The following is a 20,282-nucleotide window of genomic DNA, read 5'->3' as shown; positions in this document are numbered from 1 at the left end:
TTTCCTTTTCCAAGCGTCTGGACTTCACGACGATTAGAAAGCGGTTGACATATCTCCGCTGAATCTGAATCAGCTTCAACATCTTTCATTGTTTATCAAAGTGAAAAACACCGTCACTTAACAAATAACAGTAATGTTTCGCTTCGACAACGAGGACACATCCTGGTCCAATTTCATAAGAGAAAACACAGAAGAAAGAGAATATTTTTGGGGTGAAGAAGAGGAAGCAAAAGAAACCCTGCCCGTACGGTTATGCTGTCGCATACCGCAATTAAATGTTTTATTTACATAAAGCTGGTCTGATGATGACCCATTTATGCTATACATGCAATGAAGTTGAATCGATAGACCACTTACTTTTAACCTTCCAACGATATTCAAGTCAGAGCAAAACGTTACGTGGAGCTCCACTTTCCCAGTTTGAACTAGGATTAGGTATTCCTGTCATGCGATATCATTTGGGGCCTCAACCACAGGGATCTTTGTTGCGCTGTATTTGATTCTTTATGAGAAACGAAACAACTACTGTGTTAATTTCTATTTACTCACGCTTTTATCTCTCTTTCTCTCCACCCTTTTTTTGTTCACTATTCCTTTCAGTTAAATTGATTCTTCATGTTTTTTTTTTATTATTGGTGTCTTTGATCTATCTTTCATTATTTTGTTTCAGTTATTGTGAATTGTTCAGTTGCGCTACTATTCTTGTTTTCCGGCGTTTTTACTTTTGCATATTTCTTTTTTCGTTCTTTAGAACAACTATATAAACTATATTATATTGTGGGTACATGCCACAGCTTAGGATTATCATTATTATGAGAAAAAGGTAAAAGTTCGCGAAACACATGCGCCAGACACTGTGACCTTCAATACGCTGTCAAACGCGCACTCTTTTAAATTTTTAAACAACGCCACGCACGGAGTTCAACTTCTCTAGCGCCCCCCCCCCCCCCCTTGTATCAAATCATAATGGTCGAATCATGACCCTTTCAGTAGCTTCGTTAGCATGCCAAGCAAACACAGCATAAGTCTACAGGTCCCGAACTCTCAATTGTACAATGGGCAGCCAAATAGCATTGAAGAAGGAAGGTACACAGTACAAAACATTTTCACCCTGAAGGGTGCTGGTTTTGTCCCATGGCTGAAACTGCAAACCTTAAGGGGTAAAACGTAAGTGTTGATGGGAACAAAGGACGTTTTCTGTTTCGGCAACTTTTTGTGCTAAGTAAACATGATGACGATAGCTGCGACAGCGGACACGAAAACTGCGCGAAGAGAAACTTTCATAGGTGTCGCTGACAAAGTCACGTATCAGATATTTCAATGCGCAACTCAAGGTGGTCAGAATTAATACGCAGTTTTCAACTATACGTCTTGTCTCACCGCAAGTGTAATTACAGCTCGCCGTCGTGCAGAGAAAACTGTTAAGAGTGAGGGTGTTAGCCAGCACCCGTAAGGATGCAAAAAAAAATGTTTTTTTCTGCGATGCTCTTACTCCCATATTCTAGAATGTTAACTCCTCCACTCGACACCCCATTTCGACTCAATAAAGTGGACGGCAGCGCCGCCCTTCGACAAAAGTAGTCACTGAGCTTGCGTGATACGTCACTTCACTTCTATTCCTGAGCTAAGGCCTTCTAACTAGATGATTTCGTTTCCCTGCGCGAATGCAAATTGGAGTAAAGGTGTGTTATTCGAGCAACTCCTTGTCCATGAAATCACCGAGGAGCGTTAAAATAAGCATCGGTGTGTTCTTAATCGAGGAGCGGGCGCTGTGCTTCCGGTGTATACATGCCAGTCTGTAAAGCTGATCTGACGAGCGTATATAGGGGCCTGGAGGCGCTTGTCCGAATCAACGCGCAACGCTAGAGTTGTCGAAGAGGCGCCAGTATTTAAACTATATACACGCTTAGCCGAGCCAACGGCAGTCAGCGCCCCCTATACCCCAACGAGTGCCTCATGTCCCTCGACAACGCAAATTTAACTTTTTTTTAAACTCCGACGAGTGAATGTGAGCTCTGGAATACACAAAAACCAGCAGGGAATTAAAAAAAAATTAGAGGAAAACAAGAACAGAGAGAAGTCGTGGAACATTCGTCACCACGCTCGCTGCTGTAGCGTTAATTCCTTCGGAGGCGCATAAGTTTTCGGCGATCGTGTCGCGTCGAAGCCTCGGCGTCTCTTGGTCGAGCGTGGCCCCGAGCCGACTGTGCGTAGTGCATCTCTCTTCCGCTCTCGTCACTCAGGTGCAGTACCCGTACTTCAGGTCCTGGACGAAGCTGTCCTCCCGGTCGTACAGGCCCTGGCAGTACTTGGTGTTGTCGAAGGGGCCGTGCATCCCACCGTACTCCTCGGGCAGGATGCCGGGCGGGAGGTACTGGTGCAACGAGGCCATGTCTGAACCGTGGATGTGTATCTGCGACGCAGAGCGGCAATGAATTACGGGGATGGTCAGGAGAATCGGTCAACCTCGGTGACAATCGACGCATGAAGTTATACCGGGTGTTCCAATTAATCCTGCACCATTATTATCATCATCATCATCATCATCATCATCAGCCTATATTTTATGTCCACTGCAGGACGAAGGCCTCTCCCTGCGATCTCCAATTACCCCTGTCTTGCGCTAGCGTATTCCAACTTGCGCCTGCAAATTTCCTAACTTCATCATCCCATCTGGTTTTCTGCCGACCTCGACTGCGCTTCCCTTCTCTTGGTATCCATTCTGTAACCCTAATGGTCCACCGGTTATCCATCCTACGCATTACATGGCCTGCCCAGCTCCATTTCTTCCGCTTAATGTCAACTAGAATATCGGCTATCCCCGTTTGTTCTCTGATCCACACCGCTCTCTTCCTGTCTCTTAACGTTAGTCCTAAGATTTTTCGTTCCATCGCTCTTTGTGCGGTCCTTAACTTGTTCTCGAGCTTCTTTGTTAACCTCCATGTTTCTGCCCCATATGTTAGCACTGGTAGAATGCAATGATTGTACACTTTTCTTTTCAACGACAGTGGTAAGCTCCCAGTCAGGATTTGGAAATGCCTGCCGTATGCACTCCAACCCAATTTTATTCTTCTGTAAATTTCTTTCTCGTGATCAGGGTCCCCTGTGAGTAATTGACCTAGATAAACGTACTCCTTTACAGACTCTAGAGGCTGACTGGCGATCCTGAATTCTTGTTCTCTTGCCAGGCTATTGAACATTATCTTTGTCTTCTGCATATTCATCTTCAACCCAATTCTTACACTTTCTCGATTAAGGTCTTCAATCATTCGTTGTAATTCGTCTCCATTGTTGCTGAATAGGACAATGTCATCTGCAAACCGAAGGTTGCTGAGATATTCGCCGTTGATTCTCACTCTTAAGCCTTCCCAGTCTAACAGCTTGAATACTTCTTCTAAGCATGCAGTGAATAGCATTGGAGAGATTGTGTCTCCTTGCCTGACCCCTTTCTTGATCGGTATCTTTCTACTTTTCTTGTGGAGAACCAAGGTAGCTGTGGAATCCTTGTAGATGTTTGCTAAGATATTCACGTATGCCTCCTGTACTCCTTGATTACGCAATGCCTCTATGACTGCTGGTATCTCTACTGAATCAAATGCCTTTTCATAATCTATGAAAGCCATGTAGAGAGGTTGATTGTACTCCGCAGATTTCTCGATTACCTGATTTATGACATGGATATGATCCATCGTAGAATATCCCTTCCTGAAGCCAGCCTGTTCTCTTGGTTGGCTGAAGTCAAGTGTTGCCCTGATTCTATTGGAAATTGTCTTGGTGAATATTTTATACAATACTGAAAGCAAGCTAATGGGTCTATAATTCTTCAGTTCTTTAACGTCTCCCTTCTTATGGATTAGTATAATGTTGGCGTTCTTCCAGCTCTCTGGTACACATGAAGTTGTGAGGCATTGCGTATAAAGGGCCGCAAGCTTTTCAAACATGATATCTCCTCCATCTTTGATTAAATCAACTGTTATTCCATCTTCTCCAGCAGCTTTTCCCCTGGTCATGTCTTTCAAGGCCCTTCTAACTTCAGCGCTAGTTATAGAAGGAGCCTCTGTATCCGGTTCATCACTATTTTGAATGAAAGTAGCTTGGCTTTTTTGGGCACTGTACAGGTCAGTATAGAATTCTTCCGCTGCTTTTACTATGTCATCGAAATTGCTGATGATATTACCATGCTTATCTTTCAGTGCATACATCTTGCCTTGTCCTATGCCAAGCTTTCTTCTTACTGATTTAATGCTGCGTCCATATTTTATGGCTTCCTCAATCTTTCCTACGTTATAATTTCGAATATCCCTTACTTTCTTTTTGTTGATTAGTTTTGACAGTTCAGCGAATTCTATCTGATCTCTTGAGTTGGACACTTTCATGTTTTGTCGTTTCTTTATTAGGTCCTTTGTTTCTTGGGAGAGCTTACCTACTGGTTGCCTTGGTGCCCTACCTCCCACTTCAATTGCTGCTTCTGAGATCAACCTAGTTACGGTTTCATTCATTACTTCTATGTTGTCTTTATCTTCCTTTTCTAAAGCTGCATATTTGTTTGCAAGCACCAGCCTAAATTGATCTGCTTTTACCCTTATTGCCTCTAGGTTGGCCTGTTTCCTCTTGACTAATTTCACTCTCTCTCTCTTCAAATTGAGAGAAATCCGAGACCTCACTAACCTATGGTCACTGCACTTAACCTTACCTAACACTTCTACATCCTGCACTATGCTTGGATCGGCAGAGAGTATGAAATCTATTTCATTCCTTGTTTCTCCATTAGGGCTTTTCCAGGTCCACTTCCTGTTGCTGCGCTTCCTGAAGGTATTCATTATTCGGAGCCTATTCCTTTCCGCGAATTCTACTAACATCTCTCCTCTTGCATTCCTAGAATCGATGCCGTAGTTGCCAATTGCTTGCTCACCAACCTGCTTTTTCCCCACTTTTGCATTGAAGTCGCCCATGACTAAAGTATACTGAGTTTGCACCTTTCTCATTGCTAGTTCAACATCTTCATAAAACTGTTCTATTTCTTCATCATCGTGACTAGAGGTTGGGGCATAGGCTTGTACTACCTTCATTTTGTACCTCCTATTCAGCTTTATTACTACAACTGCTACCCTCTCATTTATGCTGTAGAATTCATCAATGTTGCCCGCTATGTTGTTATGCACTAGAAATCCTACCCCGGATTCTCTCTTATCTAGAAGACCTCTGTAGCAGAAGACGTGGCCGTTAGTCAGCACTGTGTAAGCCTCACCAGTTCTTCTAACCTCACTAAGGCCAATAATATCCCAGGAAATGCCTGATAATTCTTCAAATAGTCCCGCTAAGCTAGCCTCACTCGAGAGGGTGCGCGTGTTGAACGTTGCCAGGTTCAGTTTCCATTGGCGGCCTGTCTTGACCCAGGGATTCTTAGCACCCTCTGCCGCGTAGCAGGTCTGACCGCCGCCTTGGTCAGGTGCTCCGCAGCCACTGGGAACTGAGGGCCATGGGTTAATTGTCGGAGTCACCATTATTTAAATATACGCAAATGCCACGTAGCTGCGCAGAAGCAAGGTAATGTTGTTTGCCGTCACTTGGAGATACTCAGATTATTTTTTCATTTCGCCTAATTACGTAATTAGTCTTAATTAATAAATCAGCTTTTAAAATATTATACTTAGATGAAAAGCGTCTCTGGGGAAATTGCAGAGCAACAAGGAAAACTCCTGATACAGCTTTCTGTTGCTTAATACGTGCTACATAAAAGTGTTTTTCCGAGCGTGAAAGAAGCCCGCTAATAGCCGCAAAGTGTCTCGAGCGGCAAGTCGCGCGGCAATTACGCAATTACGGTTCTGTCCCGCTACGAGGCATTTGCATATTTTTAAATCTTGGTGCATGATAGTTGGGACACCCTGTATACGCAGACAATGGTAGAGTACAGGCTTTTAACGTAGCGGAAGAGCACGAAGACATCGAAGGGGCGCTGCTAGAGGTATACACTGATATCAATTGACACTGGGGGAGGTATTTACGGTCATTCACTTTCGGGGTTACAGTCACGTCCACAAGATTTTGCGCGATCAGCAACGCACGCATCGGCGCCTACGGGCCGCAACAGCATTGACACAGTGTCAAGCACAATGTCTTAACACGATGCTAGGAACGCTGTCACCAGCACAAGCCGACGTGTCCGGTGCTATTCAGAGTAAATCTCGATGAAGTGATTGCACCCCAAACGTGAACGACCGGGAACACTGCCCCTGATATAAACAATTATCTTGGCGGAAAAGGGTCAATTATTATAGTGGGGAAAAAGAGGACCATCTTATGGAATTTTGCACAGAAACTTTAGTTACGGTATGCGTGGTTGTGACGCAACGAAAATTTCAGTGTATTTTCTCGTATTCTGGTCATTCAGACTTCTGAAAAGTTCTCATGACTTGCTAGGGTTGAGCCTTTGATTCCTTTTAAAATGTAAAATGAAGTGGCGCGGAAACACCAGGGCGGAGTCATAACTTTTCTCTTCGTTCATGCGTCTTCTCTGATTTTCCAACCACACTTCATGGCGCGAGTGAGCGCAATTATCTTTAAAAAATTTGACAAGCTATTCTGGCCCTGCGAAAGTGGATGTCCAGCAAAGCAGTGCAAAACCGCCACTACAACTGCTGAGGGGGTTATTCTTTATAAATGCGAAAGCATTATTTGGCCCATGAAGGGGGCCGAAAATCCGGCGTTAACATCCGATGGTACCAAAGCCCATGTGATCAAGTGGTGAAGTCCCGTTTGACGTGATGACGTAACGATTACGACATCACGTCATACATCGCATGATGACATCATTACGTCAAACGTTACGTTACATGACAACGGCATGACCTCATGACGTCGTACGATGACGTCATCACGTCAAATGTGACGTCGCGCGATGACATCATCGTCAAGTGATGATTTCACCTGATGATGTCATGTGATCCCTCTTGGAGAAGCAGCACACTATGCACTTCCCGCTTCATTGCGCTGCCTCCCAGGTCGGTCCACTTTTCTGCGTGAGCACGCGGCCACGAAAAACTTTCCGACCAACTAGAGCCTAACAGCTTCACTGTAAAATAAATTCTGGGGGTTTGATCGCGCTAAAATCACGACCTCATTACGAGGCACGCCGTAGTGGGGGACTCCCGATTAATTTCGACCACCCGGGGTTCTTTAAGGTGCACTTAATCTACGGCACAGGGGCGTTTTTGCATTTCGTCTCCATCGAAATGCGACCGCCGCGTCCGGGATTCGAACCCGCGCCTTCGGCCTTAGCAGCGCAACGCCATAGCCCACCGCGGCGAGTTGCATTTAGGTGAAGCCCACGTACCTGTCCTACTCGCAGCTTTCGCGGTTTTGCAGGAAGGAAGCTGCCGGATAGTTTGACGTGTAAAGTTTGACGTTCTCTCTCTCCTTTCGCATCCCTTTACCCCTCCCCCGGTACAGGGTAGCCAACCGGAGATAACATCTGGTTAACCTTCCTGTCTTTCCCTTATACTTTTTTCTCTCTCTCTCTCTCTCTTGACGTAAAGCTACGTCGGGAAACAAGGCAATAGTGATTGATCCTGATGGAAACAAGAGGCTGGCTCAAGTTTGCATACCGAGTGGTTTTCCTCTTTTTACTTTCCACATTTTTTTTTATATAAAACGGCTATGAGCGTAACGAACGTGACATTTCGCAGAGTAGTTGTAAGGCGAGGCGGACATATTTTTCAGCTAATAACATGAGTTTCAGCAGACTAACAAAAATTGGTAATTAACTTTTTTATAAGAACCTTAGGGGCTGTTGTATAAATTACTAATTTAGAGGCAGTGAACTTTTAATGGACCCCCATTTAAAAAAAGAAAGAATCTTGAAAATGGCACTTCATTTGAGAAAACAATCATCAAATTTCAACGCTCAATCCAGGCAATGTCGAAACCGAGCGTGCCGGCAGCGCAGAACAGGCTGTCCTGCTGTTACGTCAGACGAAAACGCCGGTGACGGAAGTTTGAACGACGGCACGTCGTGGCAAATATTGATACCGCACCTGGAGATACTTGTCAGGCAGACAAGTATCTAATAAGATATCAGTATCTGCCGCGACGTTCAGCAAACTTCGTCACGATTTTCGTCACGGGGCGTTTTCGTCTGACGTAATAGCGGGGCTGCCTTTTCTGCTATTTTCTGCGATACGGACGCGCTCGGTCTCGATATCAGTCTGCATTTGGCCTTAAAATTTGATCAAAAATATCGCGAACTACATGCGATTTCCAAGAAATAAAAATTGGGAGGACGCTTAAGCTTCGCTTTTAAAAGTGGAACGCGATAGCATTCAAAGATCCCCGACTGCTACTCATGGTTCCCGACGACTGCAGCTTATGCAACCGTAATGGTTACTGGCAAACACTGGCGGCGAACGCTATGCACGTAGGCGAGCTTAAAAATTAAATTATGGGGTTTTACGTGACAAAACCACGATCTGATTATGAGGCACGCCGTAGTGGGGACTCCGGAAATTTCGACCACCTGGGGAACCTGCACCTAAATCTAAGTACACGGTTGCTTTCGCATTTCGCCCCCATAGAAATGCGGCCGCCGTGGCCGGGATTCGATCCCGCGACCTCGTGCTCAGAAGCCCAACACCATATAGCCACTGAGCAACAACGGCGGGTGTTGGCGAGCTTTCTGGTGGAAACACGGCCTCTTGCGTGGGCCGATCCCGGAGATAGTGCACAACCGCGCCAAAGAAATTACATCATTTTCAGGTTTCCGTATTTGTTTCGCACTTTTAATATTTCAGTCTGAGGATTAAGATTTATCATAAAAGGCATGCGCTGTGGGTGTTTTGTTTAAAGACATTCGTTTGTAGATTGTCATCCTCAAAATTCCGAGGAATAGCTTTGTCAAGAATGCAGGACAAGGTATGAGCAACATTAATGATAGAATGGTGTGGCATACTTAAACGTGCTCGGGGATGGTTTTATCGGCCGCGCCGCGGGCGCCAATGCCGACGCCGACGCCGGATTTTCTGCGACACGGGGCCGTAAACGCTATCGCGTTAAAAATGAGGTGCAATGAAATATGACTGCCTCCAGATTTGTCGTATAAACAACTGCCCCCAAGGTTCTAATAATACAGTGATCTAATTTTTTTATTCTTCAGAAACTTATGTTTTGCAAAGTACGAGTAGGTCCGCATCGTCTAGCAACTCCTATACAAAAGCGCCACCTTCACTACGCTCATTAATCTTTTCTTAAATATATATGTACAGTTAAAAAAGAAAGTAAGACCGCCTGTATACCATCAATTCAGGGACGATTGAGGAACTATGTAGTAAGGCATAGTGATATAGAATCTGATCAAACACAGGCAGCTTCATTAACCGCAGTTTGCTATAGATAGCAAGAAGCGAGATATATGCCAATCATCGACTGTCCCTCCTGCTGACGCTTTCTGTATGATTGGATACGAGCGACGTCATTTTACGCGGTATCAGTAGCGCACCCAGGATCTCTGCCAGGGGGGGTTGACAGTTTGCCAATATATACCATCTAAACAGCACTAATTTCGATTTCTTCACGGGAAATTGTAAAAAAAAAAAAAATGCGCTTTTTGCGAGTGTGCAGACGGTTGCGCGTCTTACATCTTAGTTGCAGTACTCAAATGCGTAAGCAAAGAAAAGGGGTTAAACAAAAGGGGGGGGGGGGGGGGGTTAAGGCGGCCTCAGGGGGAGGGTTACAACCGCCGTTATACCAGGAGTCCGCCACGACGGCGTGCCTCACGAGTAGACGGTCGTTTTGGCGCGTAAGAACCCCAGAATTTGATTCATCTAATTTCAGAATCCCGGGGCTCTGCCGAACGACATTTTGGTGTGGAGAAGGGAGTGAATTGGACCGGTGATCGCGCACTGACCCTGTTGATGTTCTTCGTGGTGAGGAAAGGCTTGGCCAACGAGAAGAACACGTTGAACACCGACGGCTGGTACACCACGTGCACGGCCTTGAACCGTGCCGGCAGGCAGTCCTGTTGACATAGAAACAATAAGAAAAAAGAGAGAACATTACTCAGAAACAATTAAATATGAAGTCTTTATAAAAGAAATTCAACCCCTGAAAGAAAGAAGAAAAACTTAATTTCCATCGCATTTCCCCACGCCCTCTGCGGCAGTTCTCGCGCAAGTATTAATTTCAGACTGAATCCAAGCCAAGTAGCCAAGTGGTGCTCCGGAGATGAAGACTTGGATTGATGGAAGAGAAGAATTTAGCAGAAAGGAATTTGGCGGAAGAAAAATTTACTTATTGAAAAGGCGGCCAGCCCGTGTGAGGCAGCTATCGTCGTTCGCGTCCGCAGCGCATTTTTCATTTTTTGGTCTGTACACTAATCGGTGGAATACAAGAAAATATCATGGTGCCGCAAGGCGCCGCCTTTCACATTTCAAACAGTCTTCATTTCTTGGCAGTTGGCCCAGATCCGATGGGCGATGTGTACACGTTTGACCACGCAGGCGTTGCTCTTTGCACCGTCTGGTCAACAAGTATATTTCTTCGTCTTTCTGGAGTTTTACGTGCGAGAACCAGTTCTGATTATGAGGCACGCCGTAGCGGAGGACTCCGGATTAATTTTAACCACCTGGGGTTCTTTAACGTGCACTACAACGCAAGCACCCAGGCGTTTTTTTTTGCATTTCGCCTCCATCGAAATGCGGCCGCCGCGGCCGGAATTTGATCCCGTGATCTCGTGCTCAGCAGCGCAACGCCTTAGCTGGCTGAGCCACCGCGGCGGGTGACAATTATCATTCCAAGTCTTAAACAGAACATTAAATAGCAACGGTTAAGTCAGTTTTGACTGGCAAATTGTTGTTTTCAATACTCTGTTTTTATTCATTTGGTAGGAAAATGTCGATAACTGTAGTAGAGAAAGCCAATACCAAACTTCCCTATCATTAATTTCGCGGCGAAAAACCCCATTGTCGTATTTTCTCGTACTTGGGCAGTTTTGACGCAAAATAATTTGTTGACACCATAGCTAGATTGAATATTTGCTTTTTTAAATTACAGTGTATAGTTCTTCAGTGCCGATAAACAGTTAACTAGACCCGAACAGACATTCTCAACATCCATGACATCACGGAAAACTTGTGCGGGAACTCGTGGTGGCGTCGTGCCAACCACCTTTCTTTCTTTTCTTTTTTTTTTTCTTTTAGATATTTTCTCGTTTACCAAGCCTCTTCACACGGTAAGTGCAGGCTTCTCTCTATGGCAGACGTCTGAGTAATGCGACTCGAATTACTGTTCCCGTTTAGCATCTCTTTAATTGGTATTGCTAGCGTATCATACATGCGCTGCAATGAATCTGATACCTCCAAATTCTGATTGTAACGTTTTTATACGCTTGAGCCAGTGTTTAGTTCTCCATTGTTTGGCAAACTAATTTCTAATTAATTATTTACTGTACTAATTAGGTGACAATTCAGATGCGATTTTTTTTTGTACAATTGAACTCTCCATGGCCAGATAAAGGTGAAGAAGTTCCTTCTTGGTGTGAAACTTTGTTTAGGCATTACAAAATTATCTTTCCCGAGCACGACTTGATAAGCTATATAGTTGGCTCGACATACTATAAGGTGCAGGAAAGACGAGGACACCGAGAGAGCCGCGAGCACCACGCGGATCGTGGAAAGAGCTGACGCCACGAGCATATTCCTTCTATATATATAGACTCGCCTGCAACAGGTCGATGGTCTTGCGGACCTGCGAGATGGGGAAGGCGAGCAGGTGCTGCAGCCCCCAGCCGCGGCAGTCCAGGATGCAGACGAGCCCTTTGACCTGCACCGCGGGGTCAAGGCAGATGTCCTCCAGGCACAGCATGTTGGCCTTGCGCAGCTGGTAGTAGTCGTAATCGCACGGCTTCCAGCAGCCTGCAGTAGGGACGAGACACGTATCACCACCACCATAATTACCAACACGCATCGAATCATGTAAAGCAACCTTTTTTTTTTAACGCGACAGCGTTAAGGACCCCGTGTCGCAGAAAATCCGGTGTCGGCGTCGGTCTCGGCGTCGGCTTCCGCGGCCAAGAATTCACCCTGAACCACCCCGACAACGCAGGCCCCCCACGTGACGCAGAGGCACTGGTGAACTAATTGAATTTCTCAAAGTGAAATGCGTCAGAAAAATCATAAAGTACGACTTACCCACAACCCACAGGTATGACAGCGTCGGGTTGTAATTTGAATATACGTGATAACATAATTCTGTCACGCGGGAACTCAAAACACAAACCCCTTTTCCGGCATTTATACCATTCATACAGCGGCGCGCCCCGGTCCACGGCCGCCTGGATCGACGCGCGCGGCAAGGCGGCCGTGCCCGGTCGGCGTTCCTTGCAAAAACACCATCCAGATGGCGCTCGCCTCCACAGCAGCGGCGCGCCGAGGCGAAGGTGCAGAAAAGAGAAAGCTGCAGTTGCCGGGAAGCCTGACAAACAGTCAGGGATCTTTGAATGCTATCGCGTTCCACTCTTAAAGGCGAAGCTTAGGCGTCCTCCAATTTTTTAAATGCAATATATGACTCCATGCAAACTTTATATTTCACTTTGTTTAGAAATGAGCAAATATTCAACATTCGATTCGATATTTGTTGCTTTTTTCGGAGATTTCTATTCGGTTCTATTCGGAAAGTGCGCGCAACGTGGTCAACGAGCCATGTAAAACACGTTTCTCGTTTGCATGGAAAGATCCGACGGACGACGGTGTTCGTGGACTGCGACATTGTCAGAGAATGTTTGTAAGAAGTAAGCGCAAGGAGGTCGGTCTGGGGATGCACTCCTTGTACCAGTTGTATTCGATCTGCGCTGAGGAAATAGGAAGACGAGGGATGTACGAGTTTCCCGGATGGAGACGAGGACAGAGGCGCATTGTCTAGAAATGAGAAAATATATGATATTCGATTCAGTATTTGTTGTTCCTTTTTTTTCGAAGATTTCTATTTGATTATGTTCGGAAAGTTCGCTATTGGAACACCCCTAATAAGTATACGATTCAGATTCTACAATTTAAACTTATGCTCCTTAGAAAAAGAAGCCCTTCACGGATGTTCTGAAAGCTAGAGTTGGTCACGCAGGAGATCCAAATAAAATATTGTCAGTAAACGGCTGGTTATGAATGCAGTCAACGCCTGGTAACGAGGGTTCAAGAGATAGGGAATATCGTGCACAGCTTTAGAGACGTGGCAGCACACAGGCAGCAGTTTCAGTACGGACGAGTGAAGAGATCGATATTTGCTATATATAACCAGAATTTTTGTAAATCAGTCTGAATTTCGGGTTAAACTGAGTTAAACATAGTCAACAGCTAACGTAAACAGGAACGTTGACTTAAATTTCAATTCTTAAGTATTACGTGCCAGAACCATGACATGATTATGAGCTATCTACGCCGTAGTGGGGGACTACAGAACAATTTTGGCCACATGTGGTTTTTTAACATGCACCCAATGCATGGTACACTGGTGTTTTTTGTATTTCGCTCCCAGCGAAGTGCGGCCGCGGCGACCGGTATTCGATCCCGCGCCCTCGGGCTTAGCAGCGCAATGCAAATGCTACTACGCCATCACGGCGGGTACAGGAACGATGACTCGAAAGCAGAGAACCTAAGTCCACGGCAGCTTGCGTCACAGAGTCTCAATACAGAGATTAAAACAAATCTAGTTCTTGCGGTTGCAGCAGTTGTCAGTGGGCCGGTTAAATTAGGATTGCAATGATTGCTAAGTATGAATGTAGAATACAAGTTTGTCCAAACATTGTCATTGCGGCTTCGAACGTCATTGTGGCTTCTTTTATTGGTTTTATTCTTATCAAATTACCACTTAACACAGGTTATTATGTTGCTGGCTAATTTAATCTCGAAAAATTATTGCCATTATTTAGGCGCCGTGTTCCGCCATTCAATTATTTCCGGAGATTTTCAGATGTAAATATCGCTTAGAAAATTTTGCGTAATATGTACATTGCCACCAAACTGTTGCCCTCCAAATGTTACCGAAGTTAAGCAGCACACGCGGTGTGTAACATAATTTATTATTTCGTGTAATAAAATTGTGTGATAAACTGATATTACCAGCTCCACAATAATTTCGAGCACCTCTGATTCTTTACAGCGTGGCCTAAAATACAAGTTCCCGAGCGTCTTATGCATTCCACCTCGATCAGTACGCGTGGCACCAAAACCCGGATTCGACCCCGCGACCTCGAGGCTCAGTGGCGGTCCAAATTTGTGCGAGCACTGACGTAAGCGCCACGACAGAGTTTGATAGGAAGTTGGTCGCATACGTATAGTAGTAAAACGATTCCGCCTTAAACAAAAACAGGACACGAACGGCCCACCCGTCTGCTCGCAAACCAAAACCGGCTGTGCTCCTCTTGCACGATTGCTTGCTTGATAACTTCTTGCGTTCGCCCGGAAGCGAATCCGGGCAGGAACGATCTACTGGCTGTGCAACTTGCTCCGGAGCCGTTTTCCCCGACAGAATCACATTGCGGAAGTACAACAACGGTGCGGGCAATTTCGTTTCCGCTGCCGGAGAGGGCGCAAGAGTGCGAACAGAACGTTTGTGATGCAACTCCGCTGATTAAGAAAGAGAGAGAGAGAGAGAACTTCTTAGCAACCCCTGAAATAGGCGGTAACTGACTCGTAAGGGGTCGGGAAAGTAATATACATACCCATTATAGTAACCCGACTAACTTGAGTATAGGGTATATAAACGCAAGCTGTCAACGTACTGCGTTGTGCAAGCGTTAACCAACGAAGTGTTGTCGTTATAACCAAAACGTTGGCGTTAAACCAACGAAGTTGGACTCGCGCGACCATCCCAAGCGACGGACGATTTCCAGGACGAATCCTGGAAGTCAGCGGAGTGTCCGCATACGGAAAGAAGGGTGAGAAGGATGGACGACAAAAGCCGTGGCTTTCGGTGTATGTAACAACAGCTATATGCGAAGACCACTGAACCTCTCACCCAAGTTGGTGAGAGGTTCATTGAAAAACGGCGCATACCCAGTGCATGCGTAGCGCAGCCTGATAAAGCGTCGGGTTCCTATATCATTGAGGAGACCTTGTGACCTGGGTTCGATTCCGCTCAGCATCGGAGAAACTTAAGGGATCTTTTTCGTCATTGTAGAGCGACACATTCCAAGTAGTTCGTGTCAAAGGCGTTCATTGAAGGGCACATAACCAGTGACCCCGGTAGGCGGGAAAATGGTTAGATACAAACACAGATAGATAGCAACCGGAAAGAGCGTGAAGTGCACTAAGAATGCTGACGCGTTAAAAGTTAAATCCCAAAACACGACGTATTGTTCTTCATGCGTTCATGATGGCCGCACTGGCCGCGCCGGTCATGAACGTTCGAAGCACCGTAGTTCGAAGAAAGCCACCCTCGCATTTCGTGGGAAAGGGCGGCTTGCGAGCACCTCCTCTCCCACAACTATTAGATACGTCATCGCGGACGTCATGAATGCGTCGTTTTGTTTTGCTTGTGATTTATTGGTAATAGGATGCCCGGCAACCACCAGCGGAGGAAGCGGCGCTGGCGCGGCGCGTTGGCATGCGACCATGGGCAATTTCGACGTCCGAATGGAGCTATGGAGTCTCCGCACCTTTTCAGTTCACGACAGGCATACGCGTATCAGTGCAACATAGTAAAAGAAGTGTGCGCAAGATCGATGACGAGTATCGTTGCGGGAAAAGATAAGCCCCAAATGCGGTTAAAATTGTTGAGGGCGTGTTTTAAACGTGCATGTCTATTATCACACTACCAGAGTAATTTAACGTAGCCAGGAGCGGTGCTGTTGCACGTCTTCCTGTGGGCCGACTTCGTGATATTAGGAGGCTTTGCTGTCACCTGCCAGAATTTAAAATCGAGAGGGCGTGTCGGTTTATCAACGATACACCTAGATAGCGGAAGAGCTGACTAATCGAATTCATCCCGATTTGAGTGAATAAGCCGTCGGTCCACATTTGGTTTGTCAGAAGGCGTAGATGGTATATTGGCCTGATCGACCGGTGGTGTTATGCAAATCAATGGTGTCATGTGCCCCGTGGAAGTGCCTTCCGCCCTACCAATTATGTCCGTCGTTTAAAATCCTTCTTACGATAGCCATTTCGCTGACAAAGCTCTTCGGGGTCTCGCGACTGGCCGCCTTTAGTACGTCGCCGGTGTTCGTGATTATCCTACAATTGAACGGCGTTGACCAATGAGGAAGAATTTTAGCGCTCACGAAGTGGCCCGTACACGTAATCCTGGCACCCCTGACTTCATCGCAAGCTTCCACAACCCGGCGTGTTATTGCCAATGCAGAGTACAGGAAGCTATATATTTATACTCGTTACATGCACGGCCGAGTTGGGACGTGACAGAGGACGGCGTTCCCGAACACGTTTTCCTCCGCGCCGCCTATAAGTACCTCCGGTTTGGCGGTTATCTTCATCGGAACCATTCGTTTTTCCTTCGGCAAAGCGGTTATACCAACCGCATCGGTTATGCCAAACCGCCAAGCGGTTATGCCAAACAAACAAGCATCGGCGGCGGATATACCAGCCACGCCGCCTGTTCCGTTCGCCACAAGTACTTCCGCCTGGCAGTGTCTCGTTTTCCCGTTATCTTTTTTTTTTTTCATGCGAAAGCATTATATGTCCCATTACGCAATAATCCGGCATCGTCGGCGTGACCGAGCGATGGTACCAAAAATGGCTGACGACGCAAAGGGTAAGAACACGTCAAAAATTCTCGGATTGACGTCAAATTTCTCTGGGAGGATCCTGCAAACAAAATAAATTAATGTCTTTGAAAAGAAAATATGGTACATTTCGGTCTGAGTGAGACTCGAATCCAGGCCACCGGGGGGCGAGCATGCCCATCCCCCCCCCCCCCCCCCTTCCCCGGAACGCCACGGCGGCTCCACGCGTTCTGGTTTACTAAAGGTGTGCTTACTGTGGGCGCCATTGCACACGTCGCGTCGCAGCCATCTGGCTGACTAAAGGTGTGGCCTAGTCCGCGCGTCATTGGACACGTGACGGCGCAGACAATGGGCAGGAGGAGGCGCCACGCCATGAGTGTATAAAATAAGCGCGTTCACGACGTTCCGAGGTCTACAAACGGTATTAACGCTTTCCCATTCCCACACGTAAGCAGTCTTAAGTGCATCTGCCGATCTTGACGAACCGTCCCGCTCATTCAGTGGTGCCGGAGCCAGCTCGGCGTCCTGGCTTCCGCTGCTGACATGAGCGCTGTGGCCACATACACTAGCGTCACCTGTTAATGAGCTGTATGCACACCACACCATGGTGCACACATTTGTCTCGGTAGACGCATGCACGGCGGCGGAGGAGGCGCATTTCTACAAACTTGTGCTATAAATACGGGATTTATATGCTGTATGAATACGACTCCACTACTGATTGGCATAATATCCACAACTTGAACGTGGGCCCTAAAAGTGAAAATTACATATTTAATTGGTCGGACTTTGTTAACTAACTAGCATGACACTGTCACTTGTCGTGCAAGTAATGCCTGCCTCTTCAAGAAAGCCAGCTGACGTGTGACCGAATTGTGATCTCTGTCATAACATATTCTTAAAGCCTGTTTTAAATGCAGTGAATGGTCCCGGAATTATTTTGACCAGCCGAGTTTCCTGAAGCGGTGCACCTAAATATAAGTAGACGACGTTTTTTGAGTTTCGCCCCCATCGAAATGCTGCAGCCGGGATCGGGAACCGAACCGGCGACCTCGAGCTCAGCAGCGCATCGCCATCATCAAATATACCACCACGGCGGGTACCAAGTTTCGAGAACTTTTAGCACGTCGAAACGGGCAGAATACGAGAAAATATCTTCACGTATGTGACGCCTCACCGATGCATCAGCGATGTTGTTTCGGCACGAAGTTAAAAAAAAAAAGTGAAGTTGGTCTTTCATTTTCTTCTCTATAGAAGAAAATCATTCGCTGCCAAATGAAGCGGGGAAAATAAAGTTATCAAGGAATAACACCAGTCTAAAGTGATTTGGTGTTGCTCTTTAGTGTGCTTTTAACGACTACATAGTGGGCTTCCTACGACATAGTAGGGAGCCTACATACAAGTGCTGTCTTAGGGTGGTCACAACACCAAAATGTTAACAGATATTTGCCACCAAAGTTGGCGAGCAGCCATTTTGGTAATTAATCTTGCTGGAAGTTGCGGCGCATTCCTGTCTTCTGTCTTTTTTTTTATGCTCTGGCATCTGCCCATGTTGGCAGGTGATTTAATAAATTTATTTCAATTAGTTTTATAGCTATGCGGCGCAGTAAACCTGCACGCACCTTCAATATATATTGTTGCTATATATGTTTCATAGCATGTATGAAACACACATGCTATCTATGTATGTTTCATCCGACCACAAGAACTGGCATGACGTACTGCCTTTTATCACGTACGCTTTCAACACCGCTAAGCACGAGACTACCGGCTATAGTCCTTTCTTCTTGCTGTTCGCACGGCCACCCCGGTACACATGCAAGCGACACCGTTTTCCCGTTCTGTAGTCACGAAAATCCCACTGTCGCCAAGACCCTCTGCCTTGCCGAAGAGGCGCCTCGTATTGCTCGTTTACGCACTTTGGTAGCGCAGGACAGATCAAAAGCACGCTACGACATTCGCCACCATCCGGTAACCAATCTCCCTGGTGATTTAGTGTGGCTGTGGACTCCTGTACGGAAACGCGGGTTATGCCAAAAGCTTTTGGCCACCTACGATGGACCGTTTGTTATGCTTAACAGATTCACGGAGGTCACCTAAAACATAGCTCACCTCACAGCGAGTGGCAGGAGAGCTGCCAAGACCCAAGTGATCTATGTCGCCCGCTGAAATTGTTCACGTCAAGATGACTGGATTGACTCGCCCGGCGGGCTTCGTCTGCGACGAGAGGAATGTTGCACGTACGCGTGATGGAGGAAAACGATGACCAGTGAACGTGCTTGCGGTCCCGGGTTGGAAAAGAGGAAGATGCTGAGTTCATCAACCAGCTGACCGCTCTTGCGCTCACCTTCGCGACCTACAGTAAACGGCCCCCTTCAACCGGAAATGGATAAACGGTATCCGCGCGTAACAATATGTTGCCTTCTTTTATTTTGACCCATGAAATTTATTTCTATTCAATTGTATGTCGCCAGAACATATTAAGCAACAATTACAGAGCATGGTGGGGTGCTCTTAGTAGCCTTATTTCACATCAAGAATGCGAAGTGTTGAGCTCTGTCGTTGCCCTCCACTCGCACGTAGGCTGTTTTTCGAAGTGTGCGTTAATAAAAACTGTGCTTACTAGTCTGTTGAACTATAAGGTAAACGTGTCGTGTACTACGCTCACATGTGCTATACGTCTTTGGCGGCTAAAGCCGAAGTTCAGTTAAATATATATATATATATATATATATATATATATATATATATATATATATATATATATATTGCTTTCACGTCACCAAAGGGTGCGCCAAACGTGGTCTGTCTGGCTGATTTTCTGACATTTCGTGGCCCCCATCGTATAATTTATTCAAAATTTTCACCTCCCCCCTACTCCAACCAGCTGGCAGCGGCAAGTACAGTACCCTTACAAAGGCTGTCATCACTATAAAACAAGACTTGCAAGACTTGCATGTATAGGCTCCCTATTAGATAGCAGGGAGCCTACATAGGCTTCCTCCGAGATAAATAATAATGTCGATCCCTAGAGTTAATGAGCAGCAACATAAGAAGGCTTTGTTAAATGCGAAGCATTTCTTGGCGAACATTTGCTACTTTGACCGTATCTATCTAGCCGCCTACGACTGTGTGCTCTCATGGTCGTTTCGTTAACTTGGTATGTACCAAAATTGACACACTATGACAAGAGTATACGACGAACATAAATTATATGTCATGACATGAATATGATGACATGCGTGTCATGTAGGTCATGACAAAGACCCAGCGAAAAAGTTTAACACTCAAAAACCACTCAAATGGGTTCTGACGTGGGTACTAAGTGAAGGAAACACTACAGGATGTTGGTAGAAGTACCATGGTAAATGTTTTACCATGGTAAATGGTACCAGGGTAAATGTTTTGGCGAAGTAACATTTGTGTTGATAAATTACTGGCTTTTTGGCGCTTCACATTACTGGCGCTTCAAAGCATTACATGCGGGCAAGGTTTCAAAGGGAACAGCCATATACGGGCAACGTTTAAAGTATTCGATATAATTACAGGAGGCTTAAACTTT

At 46.0% G+C, this 20,282-nt stretch overlaps 1 protein-coding gene across 1 annotated transcript in view; it reads right to left on the bottom strand.

Annotated features, from left to right (window-relative positions):
* Positions 1–647: 647 nt before the first annotated feature.
* LOC119448850 (alpha-tocopherol transfer protein-like) overlaps positions 648–20,282 on the bottom strand; it is a 55,293-nt gene continuing 35,658 nt past the window's right edge. Inside the window, exons 4-6 of the mRNA XM_049666526.1 lie at positions 11,710–11,903; positions 9,899–10,009; positions 648–2,413 (exon numbers count right to left, since the gene is read on the bottom strand). Coding sequence (XP_049522483.1) covers positions 2,240–2,413; positions 9,899–10,009; positions 11,710–11,903 — 479 coding nt within the window. The 3' untranslated portion in view covers positions 648–2,239. The remainder of the gene's footprint in view (positions 2,414–9,898; positions 10,010–11,709; positions 11,904–20,282) is intronic.

This window comes from Dermacentor silvarum, chromosome 4 (genome assembly GCF_013339745.2).
Source record: "Dermacentor silvarum isolate Dsil-2018 chromosome 4, BIME_Dsil_1.4, whole genome shotgun sequence".
In the NCBI taxonomy this organism is placed as follows: Eukaryota; Metazoa; Arthropoda; class Arachnida; order Ixodida; family Ixodidae; genus Dermacentor; species Dermacentor silvarum.
This window is presented reverse-complemented; position numbering and strand designations above follow the sequence as displayed.